General features: G+C 33.5%; 1 protein-coding gene and 1 pseudogene across 1 annotated transcript; one reads left to right on the plus strand and one right to left on the minus strand.

Moving 5' to 3' along the window:
- Window positions 1-4,419: 4,419 nt before the first annotated feature.
- On the minus strand, window positions 4,420-11,864 carry LOC132049494 (peptidyl-prolyl cis-trans isomerase CYP21-4-like). Its single transcript, XM_059440325.1, has 8 exons — window positions 11,781-11,864; window positions 10,858-11,037; window positions 7,944-7,983; window positions 7,541-7,579; window positions 7,037-7,122; window positions 5,630-5,767; window positions 5,379-5,529; window positions 4,420-4,880 (listed from the first exon to the last, which is right to left on the minus strand). Exons 2-8 carry the CDS (start codon window positions 11,007-11,009, stop codon window positions 4,794-4,796), a joined length of 693 nt encoding a protein of 230 aa, XP_059296308.1. The 5' UTR covers window positions 11,010-11,037; window positions 11,781-11,864; the 3' UTR covers window positions 4,420-4,793.
- Window positions 11,865-18,838: 6,974 nt separating this feature from the next.
- LOC132050878 (uncharacterized) lies at window positions 18,839-20,217 on the plus strand (annotated as a pseudogene).
- Window positions 20,218-22,149: the final 1,932 nt, after the last annotated feature.

Genomic DNA, 22,149 nt, shown 5'->3' on the forward strand with positions numbered 1-22,149 from the left:
ATATATAAAATGAAAAACTTAATTTATTTATGTGGGGACCATCATAGCCTAACTACTTCACATGTGGTTCAAAGCTCTATCTGGATTGATAATATTTTGTAATATCGATAATATAACCTGTAAAGATGAAATTCTAGTTCCGCCTCTAATCTTCAATCTTTCTTAACAATTCTAATATATGGTTACAAAGTAATTTCTATTGTAGTATCTGGGAGCAAAGAGAGTTGATCATCATTCGACAACACCAAACACATGTACAATAGAATTACTTGGATAAACCCAAAATATTCGTTGATTCTTCATTTCTTGCGACAACAAAAACATACCCAATGTGATCGCACAAGTGAGGTATGCAAGGGTAGGATGTAGTATACCTTACTTCTGCCTTTGTGGGATATATAGAGAGGTTGTTTCCGAAAGATCATCCGCTAAAAGAAAGGAAAAGAGAGGGAAAGAAGAGAAAAGAAAGTGAAAAGAACATAAAAGTAACCTTCATCACGTACAACAGCTTTACTAATTAGCATCAAAGGCTGCTACCTTCGTCCCTATGAAGTTGAAAAAGAACTCACTCAAAGAGAAAAAAAAATTAGAAAGATTAAAGAAGACAATTGAGGAATTGAGGAGTACTCACCCAAATCCGAACGAGGTAGGGCGTCTGAAATTGTCTCTAATTTTGTCTCTTTGTAATCCAACTGATCAGCCCGCTTTTGTGTATGCCTTCTTGCTTCTCATGTTCTTGCTTCTCATGTGATTACAGATGAGAATTTTGTGAAGAGGAATTAAGTACACAAGAAATAAGAAACGCTGAAAAAAACACAGGTAGATACAACAAAAGATAAGGAAGAAATTAATGACATACCATTATGAACTAAAGATCAACCACTTTACTCATTGTTGACATGTAACTATATGAAGGTTATCTTGATCGAAGCAATTAATCATGTCTTCATAATTAAAAAAAATGCTGGGCAAAATGGGCATTTACTCCACTGGTATCTATTGGTGAAAACTGAAAAAGTAGGGATGGGGAAGAGACGGAATTACATGAAACTTTTGTTGTGATTAAAGATGAGAATGAACCTAATAGTATATATTAATCCTCCACTATCACGTTATGGACATTGATTACATGTAATAAAACTTCAATATATCATTGCATTATCTTACTTAATGTAGTTAGGACTCTTCGTATAACATCTCTATTACAACGTAACTTTTCTCTAATATCTTTACATCTTTACAATAAAGAATAGGAATGAGTGGAGTAGTAAATTAAATTTAAAGACATTTAAATTTTACATTAAAGGATAGAAATGAATGGAGGAGTAGTAATTACCCTATTTATTCTTGTACAATAAGAAAATAGAAAAATAGAGAAAATTGTCAAAAAAATGAGAAAAAAGATAAATAGAATCCTTGGCCAAAGATAGGTGTCACACACTTTGTCTATGCCTAACTTTATATTATATATAGATATGGATATAGATTGGTGAAAAGTATTAGTAAGAATTTATGGACTACTGTTTTTCTTTTCCTTTTTGCACATCTTTTACTAACAAGTAACAGTAGAAACTATTTTATTCTCTTCATGTGATTCTTTTTCTTTATTAGGCTATAGCAATATGATGTTAATCCCCTTCCAGTTAACGTAAATACTCACACATTAAATATAATTATAGGATTTTAAAAGTACTAGGGAGGCTGAGGATTAGGTTGAAAGCTAGTAATCAGTCAAGTTTTGTCTATTTTTTTTAACAATATTGTTATTATTACTGTCCGATTATCTGACTTTGGTTTTTATTATTACCTGTTGGTTACTTGGCTTCGATTACCGTAATATTTGTCGTTGATATTTTCTCTTCTCGTTTATTTTTAGAATGACTTCTTCATTAATGTATTTCCGTTCCAATTTCCATACTTGTTTTTTATATGCTTTACTTAAGCCAGCCAAGGGTCCATCGAAAATAGCATCTTTACCTTCACAATAGTAGGGTGTTGCACTGCGTATACACTACCCTCCCCAAACCCTACTTGTAAGATTACACTGAGTATGTTATTGTTGATATAAATTTTACACATTCAGAGTAATGAATTTTTTTTATATCATTAGTGCTCAATGTAATGAATTTTTATATCATGAGCGCTCAATTGATAAATTCGCTTGTGGTAATATTATGTAATTTAACATGTTATAATAAGTAACTTTACATTATTTTAGATATCATTAATGTAGAGTTAAAATTATATATATTATTAGTATAAAAATATAATTGCACTAATCAGATCATTCAAAAAATATGAAATTACGCGCAATTACCGTTTAAATACCATAATTAAAAAACCCTAGCTTGTTTCAACCAATATATATCACATGAATTTGTATGTTACTTATCACTTTAGCTTGGGGCATTTGCGGTTTTGTCCCTATTTTGTTTTGGTCTTTGATTTTTGACCCTCAAATGGAATTTATGCCTAGCAGCGCATAAGTTCGGATCCGACACAAGTTGTGCTGGATCCCTTAAAAGAAGTATGCCCCGCAAGCCAAAAGTTCCATTTGAGGGGCAAAGACCAGCCTATTTGAAGGGCAAACCGTGCAATTAAATACTTTAGCTTTACAAAGAAAAGGGACGAATAATTTTTTCACTTCTATCTTTTATTACTCTTTTAACTAAACATAGATACAAATGATCAAATATCATGGGGTTGTCATATAATTTCATAATTCTCTTTGTATGCTTTAGTAATTAACATGATGGAATGCAAAAAAATAAGAAGTATGATGCAAGTCCCTCGAATCAACATATCGACATACCATCAAAGAATGTGGTGCAGGTGGATGTGCGTCTCTCTCCCTTGAACCAGGATCTCGGCCTTCGAAAGCATTTGAAAAAAATCTTGGATAGGGACCGCTTTCTCCGAATAGACCCTACGTGACGCGAATCCAAATTAGTCGGATTCCAATACGGTACCGAACATCGGATTGGAAAACAAAAAAAACAAACAAAAAAAAAACATATCAACATAAGCCAATCGTTTTTCTTTTTTCATTTTCTTATATTTTATGTTTTCTATGTTTAAAATATAAGTTATGCAAATGTGAAATTTTGTGATAATATTTTCTCACATGGCATGTGCACAGTTACAAAATGATGATATGGCGATGACATGTCATTTTTCAGAGCAAAAAAATTGATTTTGGTATTTTTAGGCAACTAACACATAGTTTAGTGATTTTGTTGTTGCAAAAATGAATTTTGTGATTTTAATATTACAAATAATTAATTTAGTGATTTTGTTATTATAAAAATAATTTAATAACTTAAGTATTCAAACAGTAAATGTAATGACCATCGATGAAATTAACCCAACGTAAAATTGGGGTACTTCAAAGATTTCAAAATAGTTCGAGCATGACTTTGACTAACTAAAGATTGTCATGAGTTGTTAAGCATTACTTTAGTAGGTAAAGCCAATTCAAGACAAGTATTACGGTATTACCAATTCAAATTTGCACTTATCTCATCTTTAGAACATTAAGTTCTTTCTTTTCCTTTTCGGAAAAGAAGATATCCTTCCCCTACCTCCCAACTTCAAGTCCAATTAATTTGTACTTAAATAATCTTTGCCTTTTTTATACAACTGTAATACTTCGATGGAACTTGGACCCACTATATGGATAGATTATAACATGGCTGGTGAGATTTTGACTTATTCTGTTTTTTGAATATGAGACTCATTCCCTTTCAATTTATCTTTTGTTTTTCTGCTTTACTTTAGTCCTGTAGGGTTGCCATCGTCAATTTCATGACGACCATGCTTCTCTTTTTTTCTCTTTTTTTTTTAATAGGTACTTGAATTATTAACCCTATCTTCATTTGATTTTTTTTTTAATTTTGTATTATCCTTTTCCCCTCAAAGAAACATATCTAACGTATAGCGGTATAGGTACTACATTCATATTGTAGCTTAGCCATTTGGATGTATTATGTTTATATACTACAAATATCTCGTTATCTACGGACTGCACTTCTATCATCAAGCAACACACTGTTACATCATACATATTACATGCCATCAAGAAGCTGCAGAAACTTTTAACTCCAAATGTGAATTCTCACTAAATCCTTTTTTCTCCCTTTTTCATCAAATTTAACAAACATAGTTTGTAAAATATTTGTCAGAGACCAAAAATGGTTACTTTTGGCAAACTTAAAGAACAAATTAAACTGCTCAAGAATAGTAGATATAAGGGACTACTTCGAACCTATCCCCAAACATAAGGCACCACTTTTGTTATTTTCTCATTTGGTATACCTGGGCAACTGCATTTAGTAGAACTGACTTAAGACCAAACAAATTCATTTTATAGTCTTGCACTTAAAGCTTTGTAATGTAAAGTAAAAGAAATCTTGCAACTCCTCCTGAAGTGTTGATATCATGATTCAGACATGTCTAATATGAATCTTGGATGAAAATCATAAATTACCTTCTTTTGAACAGTCTGATGAAAAAATTCCTGTGAGCATATCAATTACCAGAAACATATATAGAACAGACCGATTGTTTATCCTAATGGAAAATTCGGGGAGAGAACCTAACCAAATTACACAAATGGACTATCTGTATCCATATCTTTTATCAAAAGCACTGATAGCTAGCCGCAACGTGTCAAATCTGAGGAATAAAATCTTCAAAAGATTTTTGAACCATTATAACCTGAAATCAAGTCCACTCATGCTGATGTCTGTTTCTGTTCATCGATGTTAAGTAACTGCATCTTATGGACAAAGAGTTCAAATTTTGTGCTTCAGAATTACTTCATTGATTTGTACTGGTGTTTTGGGTCGATAGTGGTCATCTGTATCTACTTCTTCAATTTCCTGAATAGGCATAACCAACCATCAACATTAGGGTGCAGCGGAAAATGAATAAGAGAAGACAGATAAGTTCATCACCAGGCTTGTCAATAGGTTTTTGGCCAATTCTAAAATGACTATTCATTTCTTGATTAATCATAATGAAATAATTACTCCCTCTGTCCCAATTTATATGGCCCCATTTGACTTCGTACAGAGTTTAAGAAAGAAACGAAGACTTTTGAAATTTGTGTCCAAAACAAGCTTTAGATATTCGTGAGGTGGTAAATCTATCTCATAAAGTTAAATTGTTTCTAAATATAGAAAGGTGACAATCTTTTTGGAACAAGACTAAGAAGGACATAAATTGGGACAGAGGGAGTAACAAATATACTCCCAGCACGGACTTGAATTTTCACTAAATATTAAATGTGACGGAAAAGCAGTGAAATATTAATTATCTAACCGTCTCCCTTAACTTCTTTATGCAATAACTCATAGAAAAAGAAAAAGGATCCATACCTGCACAACATCTTCTCCCTTGATGACACGTCCAAAGACATTGATCTTGTCATTCAAATCTGGTATTGGCGCTGTCGTGATAAATAGATCAAATCCTCCATCTTCGTGTTTCACTTTGGAGGTACCAAGCATAAATGCTTCATGCTTAAGACTGAACATTAAGATTGCTAATTTAGCGACGGAAACGAGGCCAGGGAATCTCAAGGCAACTGTATAAGACACAATAACAGCAAATGATGTGCAACGAAGACCTTGTGTCCAGTTGGCTGTAATGTTTTCCCCTCGATGTCCAATCTTCTGTAGCTTCAGGTCTTTCAACTTTACTACCATGGATGACAAAGTTCTTTATTACACGACTAAATTGCATCCCTTTAAAGTGGCCCTTCTGACTGCAAACACGTTTTATGAAGTCAATATTCTATCATGCTTGTTGCGCAATCAAAACTTTGCAAACGACAAACAGAGAAATAAAGAGACTTTTTTTACAGTTAACCGACATGCACTTGAGGTTCTTATCTGTAACACAAAGAGCTTTATGATGCAGATCCCAAACCAATATGTTCCTTAGATGACACACTTATCCGGTATTATGCATTCATCTCTCGTAATGACAAAATCATCTTTAAGCATCCATGTGAATCATTAGCAAATAAGACCAGCATGCCAAGATTTTCATCATTCTAATTAGCCATCTACTTGAGGCAATGTTTATTTTGCACCATTGATTATGAAGAAACTGAATATACATTGTGTAAGATGGATTCCTAAAGAGGAATCAGCCACTAGCTGTCCATAGCAAATTTTAGAAAATCCGTGTATCTAAAGAAAATGTTCTCAAAGTTCCTAATCAAATGTTGAAAACTTTGGGGTACCAAAGTGAAGCACATAACCTGCGCATAGCTGAGTTGGTGGATATTCATGAAAATAACATTTAACAACATTTCATCAGCTTAAAATTGTGAATCGCCACAACCACAAATAGTCAAATTATCAACTCTCTGACCCCTCCTTAAAGGAGAAATGAGAAAGGTTACAATGGCAAGACTCGGAGACTGTCATGGGAAGGAATGAAGTAGACAAAGATATGGAATGAAGTAGACAAAGATATACAGTCAAACATTGCTTGATGAATCCCTCTACCTCTCTTTTCTCTTTTCCTTTTTTCCCTTCCAATATATCAGGGCGAAAAATAAAAACTGAAAGGTGGATTTAACATGTTGAAATTCAGCTTTTTATCGTAACTCCGATTTTCCAAAAATTGAAACTTAGGTAAGTGTTCCCTAAAAAGATACAAAAAAGACATTTTTCTAATCCTTCATATTTCTGTTGCAGGTTGTTTTGGACGTCTTTTAGGATCACATATAAACAGCTAGAATTTCTCCTTCTAGAAGCATGTGTACAAGTTAGCAGCTGCTGCATGTAAGGTAGGGAAGACATGAACGCTTGGATTCATCTACTTAGAGAAGGTTAGTTAGATTTATAAGAACCGGGAATAATTTATTGTCATCTCCGCAAACAACCAAACCAAAACCAAAAAAGGTGTCTTGTTAGATCTATATGAACTAGGAGTAATTTAATTGTCGTCTCCGCAAAAGAAAAGAGAACAAAGTTTTGTTCAAAGAAACAGCAAAAATTGAGAAGTTATACCAATTACGCACCTGAAATCAATGAATTCATCAACAACGTCAGGAGAACCATCCTTGTAAAGTTCCAAAGTTATCAGGCCTTTCGAGGTGCTTATAAGCTACCACAGATGTAAACAAGTCAAGAAAGTCTAGAAAAGAAAAAGGAATACATAACAAAAAAGCACCGGAATACACATATAGCCAAGAAAACAGAGGAAAACTCCAAATTTGAAAGAGAAATAGTGGTATCCTATCATATGCTATGATGTAAGGAATATAAGTAAAGATAACTGTTCCCTTGAATGAAAACGACAGGTTAATATTGAATTATACCACCAACTGAGGTCAAGAAGCTAGTAGTATGATAGAAGGAGAGTTGAAGAGGATGAGTGGAGGGGGAACTGGCTGCCTGTCACACTTGCATACTCAAAGCTGGTATCCAGTAAATAAATGCTAGCTGACTAGCTGAGCTGAGATATAAATCAGTCATGAAACCAGCTTCACAAGAAAGCAGGAAAGAGACTTTGCTGAACTTACAGCATATTTAGGAATATCAGATTTCTTCCGCTCTATAGCCTGCAGTAAAGAAACAGATAAATATATACATGAGTGCAATAGAATATACAAACGCAAATGCAGTTTGTAGGATCTAAATATGAGTTTTCAACAAGGGTGTGACCTAGCGGTTAATAAAGTGGGTGAAGATCATGGGAGACCAGGTTCAAGTCCCGACAGAGACAAAAAACGCAATGTGATTTCTTCCCATTTGCATAAACCTTGGTGGGAAGAATTACCCGGTGCCTATACTAATGGAAGGTAACAAGTACCCGGTGGAATAATCAGGTGTGAGCAAATTGACGCAAAATGCATAAATTGGTTTTGCAACTCCCAATCATAAATGACCTACCTACCAAAATTTCAGCTGTAAAAAAATTCATACCTTGCTCGTTGATATGTCACCCTGTGCCTGAACAATTGATCTAGGAAGAAAACAAGAAGGTACAAGTATGAGTAAAACAATATATCCAAATGCATCTTGTCATAAAATATTCAACAAATGTACAAGTGAGGCATTGTTGATTAAACAAAATATTCATCTCATATACATACTTCCTCAGCAATCATGCATTATTTGAGGTTCTTCACACCAAATATTACTACATTTCCACATATTATGGTGAACTCATGCAATGATCGGATCAACAATAATACAAGGGGACTCAAAATGAGCTATTTCTGTTAAAATAAATAAATAGATAAATAAGAGCATCCTATCTGTAACAGCGAAAACTTTAAATGAGGGGGTCACTCAATTTAACATGATAAAAGAGTTGCCAAAGGTCTTGGGTTCAAGTCTCACCGCCACACATTGGCTAAAAAAGTATTTCTAGTTGCTTAACCCAAACCTAAATAGTATGTGTTTCCTGTAAAAATATGAACTCCCCGTAGATAACCCATGTCTAAGACTTCAAGTATTCCCTTACAGTCATTCAATTCACAGTTCTCCTCCAAGCACCAGCATCCAAGCTAATCCATGGCTGCCGGTACCCCATTCTTAGTACAAAACCACCCGCCATCAACCACACATTTATTTTTATATTAGACTGTCATGTCGCCTATGCTAAGTAGCACTAGCCTAACATTAACTGTGTCAGGCATGGATAAAAAAAATTTAAAAAATTGAGCAAGTTGCAGAAGTTACGATACAAGAATATGATACAGTTTATGTTCTTATGTCCATAATTATTTTTCTATATAGACATAATTTAACCCAGAAAAGGAAAGATAGTAAACAAAGAGGACAAATAACATACTCCATCAATTTAAAAAACTTCCCACTATCAGAAAGACTCAAGTCATTCAACACGAAGTATTGATTATCTATGTTGCTCGGACTCTTTAAATATGTCGACAGGTGTGTGCTGGATCCTCTAAAAACAGTGCATTTTTGAAGGATCCAACACGGGTGCCACGGTATTTTGGAGAGTCCGAGCAACATAATTGATTAGGATAAGATCCACGGTAGCACTTTCTCGTACATTCTATGAGACATATTTGACTGGACATGAAGTTTAAGAAACAACAGAAAACTTTTAATATATAAGCTAAATAAATATAAAGAGTAACAAAGATGCCATTACTACTTAACAATTACTCTCTCTGTTTCAATTTATGTGAACCTATTTCCTTTTTAGTCCGTGCCAAAATGAATGACTTCTTTCTTAATTTGGAAACAAATTCACTTTATGAAATTATTTACAGCCACATAGATATTCAAGACTTATTTTGAACCACAAGTTTCAAAAGTTTTCACTCTTTCTTAAATGTCGTGCCCAGTCAAATGGGTTCACATAAATTGAAACGGAGGGAGTATATGAGAGATGGTAAGAGGGCCACACGTTCTTCTGTTTTTCTCTCTCCTAATAAAAGATCAACTTCTATATCAAAAGGGGTCACACGAATCATGTTAATAAAGAAAAAATGGGATGTTAACAGCAGATACTGTGAAAGAGTCACAAAGTGTCTGAAATGGATATATCAAAACTCAAAAAGCTCATGAGAAGGACATGATTAGGTTAGTATTGGACACAGATACACGTGGTCTACGACAAGTTCTAATATTAGTACTCTATTCAATGAAAATACAGAACCCAAAATTAGGGCATCCGCATCTTAGACTTTACATACAACTATTAACTAGGGTCAGGCCATACCCATAGTGGCTGATCCAGGATTTTCACTCAGGGGGTTCGGAAAAAAAAACAAAAGTTAAACTATAAAAAATAATATAGTTAAATATAAGTATAGGCCAAAGAAGTATTGGGGAGAGGTGATTAGACAGGATATGGCGCAGTTTCAGCTTATCGAATACATGATCTTAGATAGGAGGTTGTGAAGGACCCAGATTAGGATAGAAGGCTAGGAGGTAGTCTCGCTTTTTCTCTCGTCCCAGTAGTTGTAGTTTTGCTCATCGTGTATTGTCATTTGATCTTTGCTTATATTTGTTGGGTCTTGCACTTCGATTATCTTATTTATCTATGGTAACTACTAACTACTGCTCCTTTCTTTCCAGACTGCTTTATCATGACTTTCTCGCTTTAATTCTCGTTTTCATAATCTTTTGATATGCTTGTCCCTATCCGACCTTTTGTCTTGTTCTCTCTTGAGTCGAGGGTCTTTCGAAAATAGCCTCCCTGCCTTTCAAGGTGGGTAAGATATGCGTACACTCTACCCTCCCCAAACCCCACATTGTGGGAATCTACTGGGTATGTTGTTGTTGTTGTTGTTGTTGTTGTTGTTCTTGGGAATCGAACCTAGGACGCTAGAGACAATTTTGAATACCCCGGACCACTTGAGCTAACCTTTTGTATTTGTTCAGGGTATTCAAAAGTTAATATATATACATAAACATAGAAAATCTACACTATATATACAATGTAATTTTTTGCCGAGGGTGTTCAACCCTCTAAATCCGCCCCTGCATCCCCAAACACTTTGTCGGTTGTCGCCTTACTTTTATTCCAAATAATCATCATAAATAGTACGAATAGGGACCATTACCAACAATGCCAAGTTAAGAACCTCGACAACCGCCAAAGAGAGCTTTGCTCTTTGAAGCCAAGAACATTGCATGAGTTCAAAACATTGGAAAAATAGTCGCTATCTTTGCTACTTCCGGAATGTAATTTCGTCAATATAAGTATGCTATACATCCATATTTCATCTAAGTAACTACATTGTTTTACAAGTCAAAGCTAGCAATCAGAAGATAACCAATAATAACCAACATGAAACAGAAAACTTAAATCCTACAAGCTGCTATGACAAGTATCCAAGAAAAGATATTCACTGACCTTCGAGACCAGTATCTATATGTAGAATACAGGGAAAACACCATCACAGCAACAATTATGGCGTATACTATAATTGTAGGGACACTGACACCACTTGGCCCCTTTTTCTTTTTGCTTTGCAGTAAAAGAGCTTGAGGTTTTATCCTTGCCATGACGCTTAAAACTCTCAAATATTAATCCCTGAAATTTTCATAATACATAATCACAATTCAAGACAAATTTAGCATCCCACCTTTTAAATTAAGTCAAACAAAAAACGAAAGAGAATTTCGAGAACCCAAAGGATTCCAAAATACTACGCCCTCTTCCCCAATTTATATGATACTTTTCGTTTTTTGATAATCAAACAAGAAAATCTTTGAGCGCAATTTATTCGTATGCCCTTTAGATATTTTAAATTGTTAATTACTGTAACTTAGAGTACTTTTTATATAGTTTCTAAATATGTAAATTATTTTTCAAAAAAAACTTAAAGATTGTATGTCCAAATTCACGGACAAAATGCATAAGTTTGACTCTCAAAATCCGAACTGTATCACGTAAATTGGGACACAGGGAGTACTATAATTGCCATTGTTTTAAACAATCAGAATCTCAGGATTCACAAGATGTATTTACGTTATAACCACCTTCTAGTAACATAAATTTTTACAGAAATGATATTTCTAAATTCGGATTCGGAAAAAAAAAAAAAAAAAAACCCTTTAGGCTTGAACAATTAGGCCAAAAGAAAAAAAATATGAACTTGATACGAGTTGTTTTAATCGATCTGATTTTTGAGCTCAAATTTGAAACTACAAAACTTTAGACTGTGATATTTAATTTCTAACAATTGAGAAATTTCAGTTGCTTCTAAACAACTCATTAATAATGTGGAAAACAAACCTTAAATTGGGTAACTGAGAAGAAAATATTGAATAAGCCTGAATTGTCTGCGCTGGATTGATGATTATTTTTCTTTGCATTCGCTGTTTGTAATTAGAAAAAAGAAGGCAGTTGGTATACTAGTATAATTTTCAAAAAAAATTCTTTTGTAAAGTGTGCTTTTCAACCCCAAAATGTTTATAAATTACAACTTATTTTCACGTGAAGAAGTTTTTTTGAGATAATATCTTAGTTGATCAATCAACCATGGGTAGTTATTTAGAAAGTGCCTTAACTTTATTTTAAATCCTTTAACTATTCAAAAACTTAAATTATTAGTGTTTTTTATATAAACGAAAAGTCATTAAACCATTTGTTTTCTCTCTCTCTCTCTCCCCCGAAAGTCATTTAAGTAATTTTTTAATTATATTTTGATAATTTTTATTTAAAGCCAAAATTTAAAAAAATAAAAAAGTACTCATTTTAATTATTTTATTCATCCCCTCACTTGACTCGAGCCACTAAAAATATATTGATCAAGACCTTTTATTTTACCTTCATTTCCTCTTAAATCATCCTACAAAATTATAATGGATTCCTCCACTACCTCTCTCTCGATTTACCTTCCGTTATTTTAAAAAAAAAAAAAAAAAAAATAATTTTTATTTAAAAGCCAAAGATTTTATGTATTAATTAAGTAAATCTAAATTTAAAAATTAACTCTCGAATTGGAAATGTTTATTTTAAAAAAAAAAAAACGAAAAATAAATTAAAATAACTCTCGAATTGATTATTCTTTTTTGTTACTTCCTGAATATGTAATTTGATGCGAAAAAAATTTAAAAATCAATATTTGTATTACATGGAAACTAATTATGCCAACCTTCCTATTACCTTTCGTCTTTCGAGTCTGTTCAGAATAGAGAGGTATTCACCCCCAATGTAAATATCTCTTTCGAGTTGGGCTATAATGGAAGGTTAAATCGAGAGAGAGGGAGATTAGGAATCCATTATAATTTTGTAGGATGATTTAGGAGCGAATGAGGGTAAAATAAAAGGTGTTGATCAATATATGTTTAGGGGTCTGGTTAAGTGGGTGGGTCAATAAAATGGTTAAAACAGGTACTTATTTATTTATTTATTACTATTTTGATTTTAAGTAAAAATCAGCAAAATGTAATTAAAAATAACTTAAATAAGTTGAGTGATTTTAATAAGTTAAAACATTAAATTGAGTGAGACTTTTACGAATGAAACACCAATAGTTAAGTGACTTTTTGATTAAAAAATAAAATTGAATAATTTTTACGAAAGCTAAAATTTAAAAAATAATAAGACATTATCTCAATTTTTTTCTTCTTCTTTTACTTTAGGCCGGGGAATGGGCCTTGGAGGGACAAGGTTTTAAGAGAAACAATCCAGTTAGAGATTATTGGGCTTAGGCCTATGCTGATGAGGCAGTATATGGGCCTTTCCTGATAGATTATTGGGCGTAGGCTAATACCAAGTAGTGGTACATGGGTCTTCTTCTTTCGACAACACTGGACGACGATACAATTTGCATGACGTTGAGTGGGTAATTTGATGCGAAAAAAATTTTTGGGATTGTCTTTAATTTTTGCCCCCTAAATGTTGGTCTTTAATTTTTGTCTCTTGAGTCTGTTGCAGAATAAAGAACTTCAGTAAAGTTTTAAATCATGATTCAAGGTTGAACCTATCGAATCGTAGAAACTAAATTAAAAAAAAAAAAGAACATCGCAAGCAAGGCTTGGGTCGCGTGTATGCGGTCCATCAAACATTTGAATAACTAAAGTTTAAATTCTCGCTTATAAGGCAAAGTTTATGCCTTAAGAGAGAGAGGGAGATTAGGAATCCATTATAATTTTGTAGGATGATTTAGGAGTGAATATGCCCCAAATAAAAAAAGTATGTTGATAATATTTCATGTTAACTATTTTACCTTATAAGGCAAAAAATGTCTTAAGGAAAAGTTATGCTTATTTATTTTTAGTTATGCCTTAATTAAAAAATACGCAATGTAATAAAAAATTATATCTTAAGGAAAAGTTACGCCAATAAATGGAGACTTTTTAGTTAAGGCTTAACTAAAAGTTTGCCCATAAAAATAAGTATGCGGGTCCGTGTCGAACTATTCCTTCATAATGTATGCGGGTACGACGCATTACGCGCATTTGGCCTCGTCTTTTTTCTTTTTTTTTTTTAATTTATGCACAAAGGGGGTTTGAACCAGAACCTCGAGGTATAAGGCCATTTTTCAAGAGAAAGGTGTTAATCCAAAAATTTTCCATTGATGCGACGTGGCAGAATAGGCTAATGAACGATTAAGTATGTGATGTTTTCAATAAGTAAGAAATAACATTTGATGATTCTAAATAAGATTTTAAGACATTTCGATGTTAGACGAAAGTTGCGAGAAGGCCGTATACGATAAGTATCGGAAAGGATTTATAAAAGCAAGTTGATGACAACTTAATGATGTTTTAAAGAGTTATAACGCCCGCTTAGATTGTTAATGAAGTGATAAACAAGTGCTAAGAAGGTTCCATAAGGATTGGAGATCAAACGAGGCGTCGGGAACAACTTCGGTGATAATTCCGACTATGTTCCACGGACCATAGAATGTTCCACGGATCGTGGAAGGGTAACGTGGAACTGAATTATCAAAATTAGGTGGCGGCTGGTCGTGAACCGAAATAAATATCCGAGTGATAAGTCATAGTATGTTCCGTTACTAGTTATCCGTGGAAAGGGTTCAAAATATTCCATCATCAGCGAAGCTTAAATGTTACAAGTCTATAAATGTGATTCCAACTTCGTTATTTCATTCAACACTTCCCAGCTTCTCTAAAGTCTCTAGAACCTTACATATTTCATGAACAAAGATTTACTTTGAGGAAATCAAAGGTTCTTATCGGCGACCAAGTGAATCGAAGTAAGAAAACCCACAAAAGTTCATCAAAAACAAGGAATCCAAGTGAAGGAAAAACTAGGGTTTTTGCTCAAAGGTATTTGCACCCAAAATCTTAACCAAATCGAATAAAAAACTGACATTCCATGTTATTTAAAGTATTTGAAATTTGAAACACAATATGGATTATATAAGGAAACGAGGAAATGGGTCGTAAATGTGGGATATATATCAATTTTGAATAGATGTTATATGGAATGAGTTATGATTCTTGATACATTATGAATATAACCATGTTATAAACGATATTGAGAACACGGAATAGACCTTGAAGATGAATGAACGGAATTTGTGTGATATGGTCATGAATATGGATGAATTGAAGTGAATTGAGAAATAAGGATAATGTAGTTGAATAAAGGCTATTGTGATGATATTGTGAATGTTATTATTGATGTTTGGGAGCTGATATATGATATGGAGGAAGTTGTACAAATAAAGGAGATATTGTTCGATTTTCCCTAGCTTTAGTCATGAATGCTAAGCTATCGATTCTCTAATGTTAGTTTGCACTCTAATGAAGGTAGAACGTGAGCATTGAAGAAGCACGAGCGAAAAACATCTCAAGCTGTGATAAAATAGTTGAACGAAAAGAATATGGAAGGCTAACCACAAAGTTTGGGATCATTACACATGGTTTTTTGGCCAAATATATATTCCTCTGTGTTTAATTAATATCTTCCAACTGATCCCTATGCTCTACTTTATTAAGCTTATGTGCTCAAATGATGCGATTGCGCTACGTTTTTTATACGATATGAGAAATCCTTTAAATAGAGGTAATGAATGACGATAGTAAAAAGTGAAAGATATTTATGAGCTTATATATATATGTGCCTGTAAACGATAAATGAACCCCGAGCTTATATCATCGGGTAGAATATAAAAAATATGTATATGTCTATATATACTATATATGTTTCGCGCGCGCGCGTGCTAGTTGGGTACGAATAACCAAACCGAGCCTTAGTAAACCGTGGTTATTATTTTATTTGGTTTGGTAGGGCGGTATGTGAAAAAAATCGAACCTTGGTTTGGTTATGGTTTTAATTTATATAAATGCTATGTATGAACACCCTGACATCGTTAATATGAGTACGATTATTTTAAGTATATGTAAATAGTTAAGTAAAGGCTATGTATATGCACTTTTATATGATATGAACATTAGTATGAAAGAAATACATGAGTATACGAATACGAAAATGGATACCTCCAAAAGTTAATGAGTACGGGCATACTTTTATGTATGTACGCGAATGGTTTTGTGAAGGAATCAAAGTTAGTCCTTTGACAAGCAAGTAAGTCGGCCTGTGATGGTGCTATTATCTCCCGGTCCGTATAACTTGTAATTATACCTTATAAAGTATTGATCGGTCCCAAGATAGCGAAATTTTAAACTCAGCCTTGCGAATTTTTTTTTTTGTGGGTAAAATTTTTCATGTGCATGCTGGGTTCGAACCCGGAACCTACTGTGTTAAATTACAAATTTTAAAGATTTCACATAGTGGGCTTTAAAGACCATCCCAAAAGTTAAGGCACTTTTGCGCAAAAAAACGGTATCTTAGTGGTACATTATTCTTCTTTCGACAACACCGGACGACGATATAATTATTTAATTGATATGTTTCTTAAGGCAAAGTAGGCATGTGTATATGGTTAGATATGTTTGTCATCCACAGGATACTTTTGGTTATGCCTTAATTAAAAGTCACTGGCCCATAAGGCATAACTAAATATGGGCATAGTTGAATTAATGATGATATAGATGTGTAGTTAAGATTAACTAAAAGTAGAATGATGATGTGATAACTTTGCCATTGCATTATGTGGCTCACCTAGATGTATAACGCGACCCAAGCCTTGTCTTGCGATTTTTTTTTTAATTTACGCCGAGCAGTGGCTAACCCGTAACCTCGTGTATAAGGCCATTTTTCAAGAAAAGCAAGAAACTTAAAAGACTACAACATGAAAAAAAAATATTTAAAGACCATCCCAAAAGAAGGGCAATCTGCGCAATTTTTTTACGTTGAGTTGAGATTGGTACATCTGACATTTACCTAAATAGCCGGCCGTATTCACGGTTTACTTTTCGTAGCCGAAAAACACAAATTATACAGGGTTATTCACGTATTAAACATGAGTTACATTATACTTATAGTATACATCAACATGTGATTTTTAGTTTAAGTGGTGGGTAGACTGCTATTAAGTTAATTCTTCAATATAGAGATATTCCAAATATTGTCTTTGGAAAAATGCTTTAACAAGTTTGTTGTGAATGAGAAGTAGAAGTTCAGTGATTGCACCATCTTTTGGGGCTTCCAGCTAGAGGAATGGGAAATTACGTGATCAAGAGTTTATAATTCAAATTGCAGTTTCAGGAGTTTGAATTTTGTCATTCTCAATTATTATAGTCCAGTCAAGTCTTTTTTATTTAAAAATAACCAGGAGAATGAAAAATATGAACAAAGAAACTGGCCAAAGAAAAATCTTTTTGGGGTTCTTCAAAATGGCTAGTAGATGTTCTACACCACTAAATTAAAGATAATTTTCCCTAGCAACCACTATATTACTTTTCTCAATTTGCTTGAAAGCTATCGGACTGATTGGAAGACAAATTCACACAAAGGAAATCGTATATAAACAAACACAAGTGACAAAAAAAATGTCAATTTCATTTGTCCGTGATTCATATAATCCCACTTATCGCAAGGACCATCAATTTGCCCCAAGATAAAGCATAAGTCAACGTTGATAGCCTGTTTGGCCAAGCTTATTTTTTCACTAAAAGTACTTATTTTTTCAATAAGTGCTTATTTTAAACAAAGTGAGGTGTTTGGCCAAACTTTTGGGAGAAAATAAGTGCTTTTGGGGAGTAGCAAAAATAATTTTTCAGAAGCTAAAAAAAATAGTTTTTGCCCAAAATTTTTTTTTTGAAAAGTTTTTATAAAAAATACACATAAGATTTTTAAAAAACGGCAGCTGACAAACACTAATTCTATCATCAAAAGCTTTTTAAATTAATTGTAAACACAACTTTTTTTTAAATTAAAATTCTTTTTTTTTTGAAAATCTTAAAAAGATTTTTAAAATAAAGTTCGTTTTTTAGAAAATGCGCTACGAAAACGGTATAGTCCTTTTCTCCCACTAACTATTTACCATAATAACGTCATGTGGTTCTCACGAATCTATGGTTTTAGTCCATAAAATTGAACACCACAAAATTCGATATGCACATGTTAATTTAAGAAAAGTATGTTCAGTTCGGGCTAAAGTTACATATCATGATAAAATTAAAGTAAAATGTATATTAATTAACTGTTATAAAGTAATCATAGTGTATATAAAGACACATATCATTTGTTTATTGGTTTAATATAAACACGATCGCGTGTATAATTTTCACTAAATCAAAATATACCACTCGTTCCACAAATTACTTGTATAGAAGTCATGATTTTTAGAATAAACATTGACCCAAAATTCCGCCCCTAAAATTTGGATCTTAAATTATTGTTGTGTGACAAAGATATCAATAATGCGAGTATTTGTCAAACGTATATTACTTTAGTCAAGACATGTGCTATCGAGGTTGAATTTGTCAAAACATTTGAAATTGAAGTGCTAAAGTATTTCTTTTTCTTCCGAGAAAAGCTGATCTCATATAAGATTATTCTGTTTCAAGGCTGGGGTGAGGTGTGCTTAGGTATTGAAGCTTATTTTAAGTTGGTCGTGCGATTTGCTTTTCTTAAAAACGCAACAGTGCCTCATTGCCCATTGAGAGTTTATCTTTAAGAAGGCAGTATTAGATTACGGTTCATAACATCTATAGTTGGTAAACTGATACATTAATTATTATTCCTAAAAGATGTCACGAATGCATTTTAAGGAGGCTTACATAGATATCTTTTGAGTAACTGATAATGTAGATTTTTTTTTAGTGTACATTGATTGTTTGGGGATGATGCATAGCCATTGTTGTTGTATATAAGAACCCACCTTAGTATCAGGGGCGGACGTAGCTTGTTTGGGGATGATGCATAGCCATTGTTGTTGTATATATATCAACCCACCTTAATTTGATATGGGTTGGAATGTGGCATCAAATCATGGTAGTACGGTAGTACTAAGTGGTATCAGCAATAGAGAGCACATTCCCTATTTTTCCCGCTCACTTCTCATTGGTTTTGTTTAGAAAACCAACGGTAATGGCAAAGTTAACTGAAAATGGTGGTTGCAGAGCTAATATGCTGGGATTTAGCATCCACTTTCTCATGAGCAGATGGTTCATGATCTTTGCTTCTCTTCTAATCATGTCAATGGCTGGTGCAACTTACTTATTTAGCCTTTATAGCAGTGAGATCATATCCTCATTAGGCTATGATCAAACAATCTTAAACTTACCAAGTTTCTTCACAGACTTAGGTGGTAATGTTGGAATGATATCACGTTTTATCAATAAAGTCACTCCACCATGAGTAGTTCTTTTCATGGTGCAATCATGAACTTTTTTTGTTACTACATGATATGGCTATCAATCACTGGACACATAGCTAAACCGCCTGTTTGGCAAATGTCTTTTTACATATGTATTGGTGTGAGTTCTCAGACATTTGCTAATACTGGTGCATTAGTCGCTTGTGTTAAGAATTTCCCCGAAAGCAGGGGAATTGTTCTTGGACTGTTGAAGGGATTTGTTGGTCTAAGTGGAGCAATTATCACACAATTGTACCATGCTTTCTATGGAAATGATGTGAAGTCTCTTGTTTTGTTAATTAGTTGGCTTCCTTCTATTGTTTCTTGCTTTTTCTCCGAACTGTCCGGGTCACGAAGATGGATACACAGGCCAACGAGCTGAAAATCTTCTAAAAATTTCTATCTATTTCACTTGGTCTTGCTGGTTTTATCATGGTTATGATTGTTGTTCAAAATAAGGTAAGTTTCACTAGGCTTGAGTATGTAGGAAGTGCTGCTCTAGTACTAATTTTGCTCTTTGCCCATTTAATTCTTGTCTTTAAAGAAGAGTTCAACTCATGGAAATGTAAGCAGCCAATATTACATGATCCTCCACAAGTGAAAGTTGTCACTGAAACTCTATCTTCTGTTTAACTAGCACAACAAAATCAGACATAACTAGAAATTAGTGACCTAAAGCCAATTTCTTGCTTCAGAAACGTGTTTAAGCCACCGGCAAGGGGCGAGGACTATACGATACTGCAAGCGATTTTTAGCTTAGATTTCTTGATCTTATTTACGACGATAACTTTTGGGGCAAGTGGGACACTGACAGCTGTTACAGAATCATTACAATCATTACAATTGTATATTAGAATATAGATGATGGCATAGCAGATTTGTAGGGATTTAAATATTTAGTTACTATAGTTAGCTTATCCTCTACAAGTATTTATACCATTTTATTCTATGAGTAATGAAACAAGTTATACTTTATACCTTTTCTCGATTACATGGTACCAGAGCCACTAAGGCTCAAAATCTTGATTGAAATTGGCCAAAATCATAGATGAATCCCTGAACTTATTCTGATTTTTCATTTAGACCCCTTAACTGAAACGTTGACCATCTGGACCCTCGAACATAAGATAAATTGTGTCATTTGAACCCTCGTGCCAGCTGGGCACACGCGTGCAGTCCATTTGCAGTGACATGGAAAAATAGACCGTTGACATGGAAAAAATAGACCAATAAAAATAAGTCATGTCAACAAAAAAAAATTAATTTAAGAAAAATTAATTTAAAATCTATTTAAATAATTTTAAAAAATACAAAAACCCAACCATCCTCTCCGATAGCCCACTTCACCGCGCGATCGTTGTTCGTCGCCCCCCACCACCTCCACCGCCAGAATACCGCACGTTGTATTTCGTTTCAAAATCTATTTAAATAATTAAAAAAATGGTGCCGTTTTTTGAGATTTATTTAAATAGATTTTGAAAGGAGTAGCGGCGGAGGCGGCGGGCGATGGCGAGGCAAGCCGATGGCGGCGGCGGGGCTATCGGAGAGGATGGGTTGGGTTTTTCAATTTTTTTAATTATTTAAATAGATTTTAAAATAGAGTTTTTTGTTAAAATTAATTTTTAATGATTAAAAATTTTAAAAAAAGAAAACATTTGGTAACTCACGCTCGTTTTAAAGCAAGCATCGCACGCGTGTGCTCAAATTTGGCAATTTATAGCAGGGTTCAAATTGAGATATTTTATCTTACGTTCGAGATCAGTATGATCGACGTTTCGATGATCTAAATAAAAATCGGTGATAAGTTTCCAGTATCCATCTATAACTGCTCGCCTATTAAAATTTGAAACTTTTCCTCAACATTTTCCTATATCTACTCAATCAGTCACGTCAATCAATGACAGTAATTATCTTTCATTTGTTGTGAAAATTTAAAGTACTCATACTTTCTAAAACATTAACCTATTTTAACCAATAGCTATTAAGTCTACTACTACTAAATATTGGGAGCCCCCAAAAATTATTGGGTCAAAGCAGCTGCCTTATCTGCTTTACCCTTATAAGCTCAAAAAAAATAAGTTTTTTAATTTCCAACTTATTTTTTATAATTCTTCACGATAATATAAGCGTATATATGTTCCAAACAGGCTCTAAGTCTACTACTACTAAATATTGGGAGCCCCCAAAAATTATTGGGTCAAAGCAGCTGCCTTATCTGCTGTAACTTTAAAATTCACGATATCGCGTATATGTAAGTTGATGTCGAAAATTGTTTTAATCATATCGAATTAATTTGGTATGGTAATGATATACAGTAGTATTTTTAGAAATCGAAATTGAAATTAGTATATCGAAGTTTCAAATATCGTACCATGCCGTACCATGGCCACTCCTACATCGAATTGGTTGGATCACACTTTGCCAGACTTGTACTGTTATCGACATGGTAAGGATGTCGTATTATTTCTAAAGATGAGCTCAATTACGGATGAAGAATCCAAAAGAATAGTAAAGGCCTTTTTGGATCTTGTACTTTTGGTTATGTTTCCTTACAATCTTATCTTAATTTCTCCCAATCAATACAGAAAATCCAAATTTGCCACAACGATGATTAATTTCTTTTATTTTGGTTAGTGGAGTAGTTGTTTTTCCCCTTACCTATCCTTTTGCAGCTGCGATTTCAGCATGATCCTGACATAATGTTGGTTCCCACTTCCCAGTGAAGTTTTATTTCGGCTGTATTATTTAGCTTCAAGAGATAAGCAACTTGAAGATTTTGGATAACTTTTCATAAATATGCGGCGGAGATGGAGTACAATATATGGATTTATAGAAAATAATATTAATTTTTTTGTCAAGACCTTATATGTCTTTATCAAATAAGTTATTTAAATATTTATAAGAATTTGATGATGAGACCAATTTACTTTAGAAAGTCATAAACTCCAATTTTTTTATTT

Source organism: Lycium ferocissimum, chromosome 3 (assembly GCF_029784015.1).
Source record: "Lycium ferocissimum isolate CSIRO_LF1 chromosome 3, AGI_CSIRO_Lferr_CH_V1, whole genome shotgun sequence".
NCBI classification, from domain to species: domain Eukaryota; kingdom Viridiplantae; phylum Streptophyta; class Magnoliopsida; order Solanales; family Solanaceae; genus Lycium; species Lycium ferocissimum.